This window comes from Papaver somniferum, chromosome 5 (genome assembly GCF_003573695.1).
Source record: "Papaver somniferum cultivar HN1 chromosome 5, ASM357369v1, whole genome shotgun sequence".
NCBI classification, from domain to species: Eukaryota; Viridiplantae; Streptophyta; class Magnoliopsida; order Ranunculales; family Papaveraceae; genus Papaver; species Papaver somniferum.
The window spans coordinates 158,431,329-158,442,434 of NC_039362.1; the positions used below are offsets into that span (position 1 = coordinate 158,431,329).

The window sequence follows — 11,106 nt, forward strand, 5'->3', positions numbered from 1 at the left end:
TTATTAGTATGATTTGAAATCCTAGCTACCTTTTCTTTAGATTCCTCTCTGCTTTGTTAGCTTCTCTGTGTTAACATTTTTTTGTTTCTTTCTTTAGGGGTTGAAATAAATTATTTCCAAGATGATGTCCCACATGTCTCAGGGAGAGGTGGCGAGGAAGATGGTGAAATCAGCTCACTGGAAGGAGATGGAAAAATCAAATCTCCCATGGTAGATAACGTTCCTACCAAGAAGAATGGTAAGGAAAAAAATCTTATGGGATCTTGGTATGGTATTATTGCTGGTATAAGAAGAAATCCACAACTGGTGGTTCTATAGAATTGAGAAAGTGTAGATTTAAATGTAATTAGGAATTGTGAATGATCTTATTGACAACATGACATAGCAAAACTCAAATTTAGGTTAGTTTTTTTTTTTTTTGATGCAAATAAAATTTTATTAAATGTAAGTGGGTAATCCGTCCATCTCTAGCAAAAGTTGTGCTTGAATACAACTAGGTGGGTTGTCAGCGCATTCTTTCATGAGCTGCTCAGTTCGAGCAACTTTAGAAAGAATCTCTGCAACCTTATTTCGTTCTTTTGGAACTTAATAACACTTCCAATTAATATTGTTTTGAAAGCAAAAAATAACATCTCTAATAAACTGATGGAACTGCCAGTTCAGGTGGAACTGTCCTTTTTGAATGGCTTCTACTATGATCCTTGAGTCCGTTTCAAAGTGCACCACTTCTAACTTCAACTTTTGCGCCCATTATGAATCTCCTCCTCAATATTTTTTCTCTACTAGTCCTCGTGGTTGGAATGTAGAATTGTTGTTTGATCTTTTCATACCAGAAGTGGCTCACTCAATATCTTTCATTCCCACTCATGTGCAGCAAAAAGACATCCTAATCTGGAAGCTTGAGCCAAATGGTCAGTTCACTTCCAGATCAACTTACAAGCAGATTTATAAAGATAAGTATGGAGTTCCTATTAGCACCCAAGAGAGTAAGGATGCTTTCAATACCCTTTGGATCCTTCCAGTCATCCTTAGAGTTTACATTTACTTTGGAAATGTCTCCTGAATATCTACAAGACAAGTCAAGTTGTCTTCAGATTTGTACAGGACAAAGAGAAATCTTGTCTAATCTGTAGCAATTCTCTAGAAACTTCTGCTCATATTCTTTTGAACTGTGACTATGCTAGAGCAATGTGGTTTGGAATCAGTGGGATACACTTTGAGGAGGAAGACAACATTCATCAAATACTCATTTCCTGGTTTTCTCAGTTCAAGAGTGGGGTCATCAGTTCCGAGGAGATAATAAAAAGAGTAACTGCTGCTTGGGATTTTTGGAAGGAGGGATGTTCAAAAGTTTTTGAAGACAAACTTCTTTCCCCTCAAATTTACATTAGCTTTCATGTAAGTTTAGCTGCTACTGAAACTCTATTTGTGATCATAGCAAGACTAATGATCTATTAGTTACAACCACCTTAGTGGATTCAACCTTATACGAAAAAATTTTAATAATCATATTTTGACACTTTTAAGTTGCTGGAATCATTATGATCATTGTTCACAAGCATAAGAGTTTTTACTTCTGTCAAGACTCAGCTAAGTGCAGCATCTTCAATTTGGTCTTGCCTCATATTGTTCACTGGATGTCAGTTGAAGCTCATGAATCAGTTCAGGTTTGCTGGCCAAGATGATAGTATTGTAGTTTGCAAGTTGTGCATATTCTTTGGTTTTGGCATACTGCAGTTTTGTGAAGCCTTTTTGCGGTCAATTTCATCGTTTGGTTACTCTTGTATATGATTCTCTAATCCATTATAATGGTGCTGACTCTGATTACTATTACCTGCTCCTTTATTGTTTCACATTTATATTGTGCGAGTGAGCTTGTGTATGACCTGCTTGCTTCAACTTATCTGTGGTGTATGACATTTACTGGGATTTGCAGTTGTTTTCTCATGCTTAACATTTTTCTGATTTTAGCTACGACTACTTACTACATTTCTCATTATGGTCTTCCAAAACAAGTAATAGTTACTTCTTCTTGGTCTGCACTTATTGTATCTAGTATCTACTGTTGTTAAATGTTATGCAATACTGACTGCGAGAACTAATACTACTGCAACAACTACTATTGTTGTTGCCTTCTGGTTTACTATTTCACTTGCGCCATCTCAGCTGAAATGTTATGCTTCAAGTCATTCAGTGGACATCTCAAGTATGTCCATTTTTTTGTATATATGGTGCTTCTACAACTACTTGTCCTGTTTTGAACTGCCTCAAGGACTATCTCCAACTTCAACTACTTCCGGTGTTGTTTCAACCATCAATGGCTTTCTACAATCACTCCGAACTGCTCATTGTGGTCTGCCAATTCTGCTACTCTCGCTCATCCACTATCATATAATTTTTTTTCCTGTAGCTACTTCTCACTTGTCATGTTGTGCCATTGGTATGTAGGTTGGTTTGATATTATGTCGGGGTACTGAGAAATTGCAGCAAGTGATTAATTCTTCATTATGTCCTAGTGACCCTGCTACGATTACTTCTGTTTACTACTTATAGCCTACATCAACTACTGAAACAACTCCATCACCACCTCCTACTGCTATTTCCAGCATGCTTCATGTCTATTCTACACCAACTGCACCTTTTGGAACTACTATTTTAGACTGTATGCTTCTTTGGCCCTTGTCAGAATTGTGCTTATACTTTATGCTAGACTTGGGTCTGGTCAAGTTGTAAGTGTGTGCTACCACACGTGTGAGGTGAAATTTAAGAGAGAATGTGCAAAGAGAGTGAGTATATATACTCAGGCAAACCAATTTTAATAGTCATCTTCTATGATCAATTGATTCAAACAGTCAGCAAGGTAGACATGTACATGAAATTTCTCATTGTTACTAATGTTAACCCTTCTATTATGCATTTGGTTCTGGTTAAAGATTTGTAAATGGATGTTGTGATCGAAGTTTTGTAGAACAAACTAAATGCAGGAAAAATATTTGATGGGGCGTTTTCAGATAGGGGCATGGGGGACAAATCATGTCTTGACACGTGTCTTTGCTATAAATTTATTCCATCAAATTTTGTTTCCAAGTATATAAAAAAATATATTTATATAAAAAGTGTCTTGACAAGGTAACAAAAGAAATTTAAAGTGAACCCCAATATTTCATAAAGCAGTAACAACCTACTAAACCAGTCACCTAAGAAGAATTATGGAGAAAAGTGAGTGAAATGTTTATTTTCCACTGCCGAAGGCCTCCTACTGATCACTTTCTGTTGAAAGTCGAATGTATCTCTTCTTTTCTGCTTCTTGAAAGGAAACTAGGCTTTCGCTGAAAGACGTACATACTATAGAAGAGAAATAATCAGGAACTGAGGATAGAACCCCGCTGATCTTCATTTTCGTGAATGACTTGTTATTCCAATCATGTTATTACTAATATAAAGAAAAGAGATATTTTTGGTAGGAGACAATGCCATTGTCTTAAAATAAACTTTCATTACATATGTTATTTCTATGTATTAGGTCACGTCTTCGATTAAGATGCTAATGTGAATGAACCATAACTATGTAGGCCTATTCCTAATAGATTGACCCCAAAATAGCGTACCAAATTATAAGAAATCCAATAGAAGCTACCATTACGGAATTTGTTCCTTGAAAATTTTGGTTGGTTCTAATATGTAAATAAATAGCAAATATAGTCCAAGTAATAAATTCCCAAGTTTCTTTGGGGTCCCAATTCCAATTTGACCCCCACGCCTCATTAGCCCACACTGCTCCTGAAAGAATACCAACCGTTAAAAAGATAAATCCTAGACTAATAACACGATAACTCCAACGATCCAATTGCTGAATCAATTGATACCTGTGATAATTTCTAAATGAAAGTAAAGAATTGTTTAGTATAACATTGTTTCTTTCATTGAATCTCATCAAAATCAAATGAAAACGGTCCAATTAATGAATGATTGTTTTTACTAAAGATCCCTAGGCTTTTTTGAAATGTAATGACTTGAAGAGATACTGATAATAATGATCCACATAAAAGAGCTGCATAGCTCAATATCATCATACTTACGTGCATCATTAACCACTGAGATAGGATGGCAGGTACTAATATTGTGGATTGATGCATTCCAGTCAAAAGACCTGAAGTAGCAAATCTTTGGGTAAAAATAGTACTTGGTGCAGTTATTGCGCTTAAATCATTTTTATGATTCCATATTTTAGAAACTATATGAATAATGGAAAAGCCCCATGAAAGGAATATTAATGATTCATATAAATCACTTAAGGGAAAATGTTCCGAATAAATCCAACGAGTAACTAATAATCATGTTTTACAAAAAAAGGTAGTTGTCATGCCCTTTTATGACGAATCATGTAGTCATCTGGTTTCGAGGACTAATAAGGTCATCAAATAAATCGTAATTACAATTGAAACAATTGAAAAAGAGATGTGAGTTGATATATGTTCTGAAGTCGAAAATATCATAAAAAATTCTAAAATAAAAAGGCAGTCCTTTAACACTTGAATGGAAATGCGTAATCCATTTCATTTTCATTATAGGATTTATTGTATCTCTTTTAGAAGATGTCGCCACTCGGACTCGAACCGAGATGTTCTAGCACTGCTTCCTAAGAGCAGCGTGTCTATCGATTTCACCATAGCGGCTTGCTCAAAAGCATAATAGCCCATCCGCACTCAAATGTCGAGATTGTAAGGAGTAAATTCAATGTAATATTTTTTAGGAAAAATGCAAATCAAATTAAAAGCCTCCTCTAATTTCTATTTGAACGTTCAATAATCTCTTATAGAATAATTTTCGTCTTAACGATTGACTTTTCGAGAGGTTTCCGTTCTCCCAAAACGAATTAGTCGGAACTAGAGAGTTCTGCTCTCAATTCAGGTATAGAAATAAAAAACTCATTTCTTTTTTGATGATTTCATGGGTCCGAAAAAAACGAAAAAATCTATTATATCCATAGTCATTAAAAAAAAACTCAAAAGAAAAGTGAAACTTTCTATCAATTACTATGTTTTTTCGTTTGACCAAAAGAACATATAGTACCTTTTTATTTAGGAAATGAAAGGCTTCCTATCCTAAATACGACAATCGAAAGTGCCATCTCATGTTGATCAGTTAAAAATAGGAGTTAATGGGAATTATTCATCTTATCAATTTAATTAGCAAATTCATCGATGCATATTGATTTAGATTATTCCAATACTTGTTTATTTGTTTGTTGCACAAAAAAACTTTTTGAATTCCCGGTAGAAAGAGATTTTGCTAAGGAAAAAGTTTTTAGTGCAGCCAAATATCCTTTTCTTTTCCAAATGTTTTTATGAATACGCTTCTTTGATATAGAAGTACGTTTATTTGGAACGGCCATTTTAAAATAAATAGGTTACTCATTGTTATAGTTGGATGTGAAAGACGTGTATTGTCCAAAATGCGTCATTTTTTTCTGTAGCTATATATTTATCCCTAGATCATACTTTCTTGATAATATACAATATGGATGTGTGAGTCCCATATAGGATTTCCGGAGAAAAGTTGGATATCTTAATTTCTTCTTTATTTTCGGAATACTTTAATTCACATTTTTATTATATACAATATCCAAATAAAGAAGAATTTTTATATACTAATCTTCGTTCGAATCTATATCTATGTCACTCTCATAAAAAAGGGGGCTACGGCTCATCGTATTCTATTTTATTTAAGAAAATAAAGAGAAAATTTAGAAAACGCTTACCTTAATTTAAGAGAAGAATATTGTAATTGTAACCTTTTTTCTATAAATTCATCAATTCAATAGAGTACAGTACCCTTAATTAAATGAAAATTTCAAAATAGGAAAAAAGGAATGAGACTGATATGGAATCTGTTAATATAATAAACACTTAAGAAAAAGCCATTTAACTAAGTCCGTGTTTCAATTCTACACGAAGTTGTGGGTATCAAAGTGCCGAATATCGTAGAGTTTTCTAAAAGTATCTGTTGTTTTGAGGAATAGAATCTAGAATCCACCCGAGAAGAATTAGTAAAGTCTTACAAATATACTAACTCAAATCACAAGGTCTTTTTGGGGGTCAAGTTTTTGATAAATCCTATGTTCAATAAAGTCATTGATGGATCTTACATACCAGAATAAAGTACTTTTTTACTATAATTAAATTACTTAATTGTTTTTCCTTGATCAATAAATATGGATTATATTAATAATAATAAAGAAATTGAAATTGCATATTCAGATTCTGTATCTTCATAAACATCCTAGTTAATCACTAAGCGGTACCTTTTTAAAAATAATTTTATTTTTTGACCTATTGTAACTTCTGAGTTTTTCTTTTTCTGAGGGAAAGAATTAGAAAAGTTTAAGAATTCAAAATTCTATTTTAGTTATTTCTTTTCTTTATTTTATTGCTCCTTCCGAAACATATAAGAGTTGGTGAATTGAAAAAAAAGGTTTTATTTTCTTATGAAACATACGTATCAATATGCATGGATCATACCTTTCGTTCCACTTCCAGTTCCTATAGCAATAGGGGTGGGGCTTCTCCTTGTTCCAACGACAACAAAAAACCTTCGCCGATTCTGGGCTTTTCTTAGTATTTTATTACCAAGTATAGTTATGTTTTTTTCAATCGATCTGTCTATTCAACAAATGAATGGTAGTTCTATCTATCAATATTATGGTCTTGGACCATAAATAATGATTTTTCTTTAGAGTTTGGCGACTTGATCGATCCACTTACTTCTATTATTTTAATATTAATCACTACTGTTGGAATTATGGTTCTTATTTATAGTGATAATTATATATCTCATGATGAAGGATATTTGAGATTTTTTTCTTATATGAGTTTTTCCAATACTTCCATGTCAGGATTAGTTACTAATTCAAATTTTTAATATAAATTTATACTTTTTGGGAGTTAGTTGGAATGTGCTCGTGTCTATTAATAGGTTTTTGGTTCACACGACCAATTGCAGCAAATGCTTGTCAAAAAGCGTTTGTAACTAATCGTGTAGGGGATTTTGGTTTATTATTAGGAATTTTAGGTCTTTATTGGATAACGGGTAGTTTCGAATTTCGAGATTTGTTTAAAATATCACTAACTTGATTGAGAATAATGGTTTAAATTCTTTATTTCTTACTCTGTGTGCCTCCCTATTATTCCTTGGTGCAGTTGCGAAATCTGCACAATTCCGCCTTCATGTATGGCTACCTGATGCCATGGAGGGGCCCACCCCTATTTCAGCTCTTATACACGTTGTTACTATGGTAACAACGGGAATTTTTTTTGTAGCTCGACTTTACCCTCTTTTCACAGTTATACCTTACATAGCGAACCTTATTTCTTTGATAGGTATTATAACCGTACTTTTAGGAGCCACTTTGACCCTTGCCCAAAGAGACATTAAGAGAAGTTTAGCTTATTCGACAATGTCGCAGTTGGGTTATGTTATGTTAGCTTTAGGTATGGGATCATATCGAGCTGCTTTATTTCATTTGATCACCCATGCCTATTCAAAAGCATTATTATTTTTACGCTCCGGATCCATCATTCATTGTATGGAAAGTATTGTTGGATATTCTCCAAATCAAAGCCAAAATATGGCTCTTATGGGGGGGTTAACAAAATATATGCCGATTACGAAACAACTTTTTTGATAGGTACACTTTCTCTTTGTGGTATTCCACCTCTTGCTTGCTTTTGGTCAAAAGATGAAATTCTTAGTGATAGTTGGGTATATTCACCGATTTTCGCGATAATAGCTTATTTCACAGCCAGATTAACTGCATTTTATATGTTTCGGATGTATTTACTTACTTTTGCGGAGCATTTAACCGTCTATTCTCAAAATTTCAGCGCTAAAAAAAGCAGCTCGTTTTATTCAATATCCATCTGGGATAAAGAAAGAGAACGTAATCAGCAAGAAGTTCCTTTTATCAACAGCGGAAGAAAAACCAAAAAGTTACTTTTTTTTTTCGAAGAAAGCATATTCAATTGACCAGGAATGTAAAAAAAAAGGACGCAACCGCTTATTACATTTACTCATTTTAAAAATAAAGAAAATAATCCATATCCTTATGAATATGAAAATACTATGCTTTTCCCCCTTCTTATATTAGGATTCGTTACTTTGTGTATTGGGTTTATCGGAATTCCTTTTGATCATAGAGGAATGGATTTGAATATATTATCAAATTTGTTAACTCCATATATAAACCTTTTACATTCAAATTCGAGCAATTTCGTTGATTGGTATAAATTTCTTACAAATGCAATTTTGTCAGTCAGTATAGCTTATTTAGGAATATTTTTTGCGTTCTTTTTATATAGGCCTGTTTATATAGTCAGTATCTTTCAAAATATACACCGAATTTTTATGAAAATTATATAATTGAAAAGCTCTTTCAATTATCTATGTAACGAGTACAAATAAGAATAACAAATTTTTATTTTACGTAAATTTTTTTGACTACTTTCAAATTTAGTATTGTTAGATGAGACAAATTCAAGCATGTGCATCTCACATGTGTTTATACTAGTATTTAATTAAGAACAGCAGTAATTTGTAAACTTATATTAGGAGAAGTCACAGGTGGATCATTTATTTGTTTTGAGTAGCTTTGTTTTTTTGCATGGTGAGCAATTATGGTCTAGGACCTCTAGGTGTTGATGAGCTTTATTTAGGCTCCTATTTTTGGCAAAGTATCGTTAAGCTGTTGAGGTGACTTTTATCATATAAAAAAAGGGTCTGTAAAATAAGACATGTGATGGTGCGAAAAATAGCTTGATCTTCATGATCTTTTTTTTGAATTTATCAAGTAAGTTGATATCAGAAATTTAAATAATCAAATGATCCAAGAGTATTGGGTTTTTTTCTTGAATTGCGTTTGGTGAGTGAGTGATTGACATCATTTAAAAAGATCTCAATTAGGTTTTTGTGGTTTTGATATTTGAATGAAGCAAATAGACGTTTTGGGATAGTATAATGGAAGGGATAGATAACAAAACTTGATGAGACCCACAACTGAACCGAGTCTTAACAAGGAAAATGATGAAATTTTGGGAGAAAATAAAAGAAATGTTAGTTTTAGTAAAGTGGGTCAACCATTTTGCATCGTATGTACGACACTCACATTCTGTGAAGTTAAAATAAAAATCGTGACCCTCTAATAATTCTTTTCCGGGTGATTTGCTTATCGACAATCAACAGATGATAAATTTCACAAAAATCGTGACAATGCTCTAATAATTCTTCTCCTATTCGTCTTTACCTGTCATCACTATCCAGAGACCATTTTTTTTTCTCATACCAACAATGTCTTCACAACAACAATTCCTCCTCCATGCTATCTTCTTACTCTCATTTTCTCTGTCTAAACCATGCTTGGCAAATCGATTCATCCCAAACCAGCAGACTTGTATCACCACCAAGAATCTAAGCTCAATTAAAATCCCTTTAAAACGTATAATACACAAACCCACACCTTCCATTAGCATAGGTTACACTACTGATGTCGGATTTCACACCCAAGAGGTGGCGTATTATACCGATATATCGATTGGAAATCCACCAACAACATTCTCATTACTCATCGACACCGGAAGTCACCTCTCTTGGGTAAGATCATGCAGGGAGGGCACCTGTTATGGGGGAAAACACTTTTACCCAAAGGATTCCAACTCTTTTTACTTACTACCATACGAGTGTGAAGAGCTTGGGAAAGAATGTAATGAAGAATCGGACGAGTGCGAAGAACATGGGAAAGAATGTAATGAAGACCATGGATGCAGTTTTGAGTTAAAGTATGTAGATGAAACCAACGCTACAGGCATGTTATCCAAGGAAACATTCACTATATGGGAAGATAAATCCATTAAGACGACGCAGATACTTGGTGTACCATTAGGTTGTGCATTTGCTAACACAGCGTTGAAGAATTTGGATGGGATACTTGGATTAGGAGCACATCCTGCTTCATTTGCTAGTGTATTAGAAATTGATTATGGGATTGATAAGTTCTCTTACTGCCTTCTTGATCAGATTGATGATCCAGATGAGACTTCATCGATGTGGTTCGGTGAACAGGACTTCAGTACGCAGGTCTTCTATACACCAAAGCTTCCCGAACACATTCAACATTATGCTGTGCGACTCTTAGGGATCAGCATTGAGGGCGAGTATGTTGGAGAATCGGCATTTCCCTTAGCATTGATAATCGATTCAGGCGCGACTGTTACTACTTTTCCTCATGTTGTATATACACAATTGCGAAGTAAGTACAAACGTGTTGCTGCTAGACTCGGCTGGGTCCGGGCCACCAATCTAAAAGGCATGGTGTGCTATGGTAATGTTAATGATGTAGGTGAGCTAGAAGACACACCATCAATGACTTTGCACTTTGATGGAGAAAAGGCGGACCTCGAATTGAAGCCTCACAACATTTGGAGGTATTTCAGAGAGCACAAGGCTGCGTGTCTTGGGTTCGATGATGGCACCAGTATTGGTAACTACTCCCTCACGGGAAGTGTCCAGCAACAAAATATTAGGGTAATATTTGAAGGTGGAGACGCGTTGCGCATCGGGTTCGACCCATCAGGTTGTTAGCTTTGTATTAGTCATGATTTTAAGTTTTATGTGTTGTTAAGTCACAAGTAACCAGTGATTTTCCTCAGTTCTCTGTGTATTACAAGCTTAATTAATTAAACAAGGATTGAATTAAAATTTCGTCTACTTCGATATAAAATTGCGTAAAATTGATAATGGACACTTGTTTTCTTGTTTCTATTTCATTAGCTTGTATAAAATGTTACGCTGCTACATATGGCGCAGGAATATGAATTCAGAGTACCAGGCCATTTAAACCTGTTCTGATACACAAAAAACTGTCTGAAATGGTCAGGATACTGCCTCGGATGATCACGTCAAATAACTGTGTTGTTAAGTTGATTTCTTGTGCTTATGTTTGTTGCCTGGTTGAAATACTTGTAATGGTGGGAAATCTCCTGGTCTGTCCTGTAACTGATTCCCACTTTGAATCGGAGTGTTTATCAATACAATTGAGGTTTTTGCCTCTTTTTC

At 34.3% G+C, this 11,106-nt stretch overlaps 1 protein-coding gene across 1 annotated transcript; it reads left to right on the top strand.

The window, feature by feature from the left end:
• The first annotated feature begins 9,342 nt into the window (after window positions 1–9,342).
• Window positions 9,343–10,632, top strand: LOC113279937 (aspartic proteinase CDR1-like). Its single transcript, XM_026528575.1, has one exon. The coding sequence runs from the start codon at window positions 9,343–9,345 to the stop codon at window positions 10,630–10,632; it is 1,290 nt and encodes a 429-aa protein (XP_026384360.1).
• The last annotated feature ends 474 nt before the right edge of the window (window positions 10,633–11,106 follow it).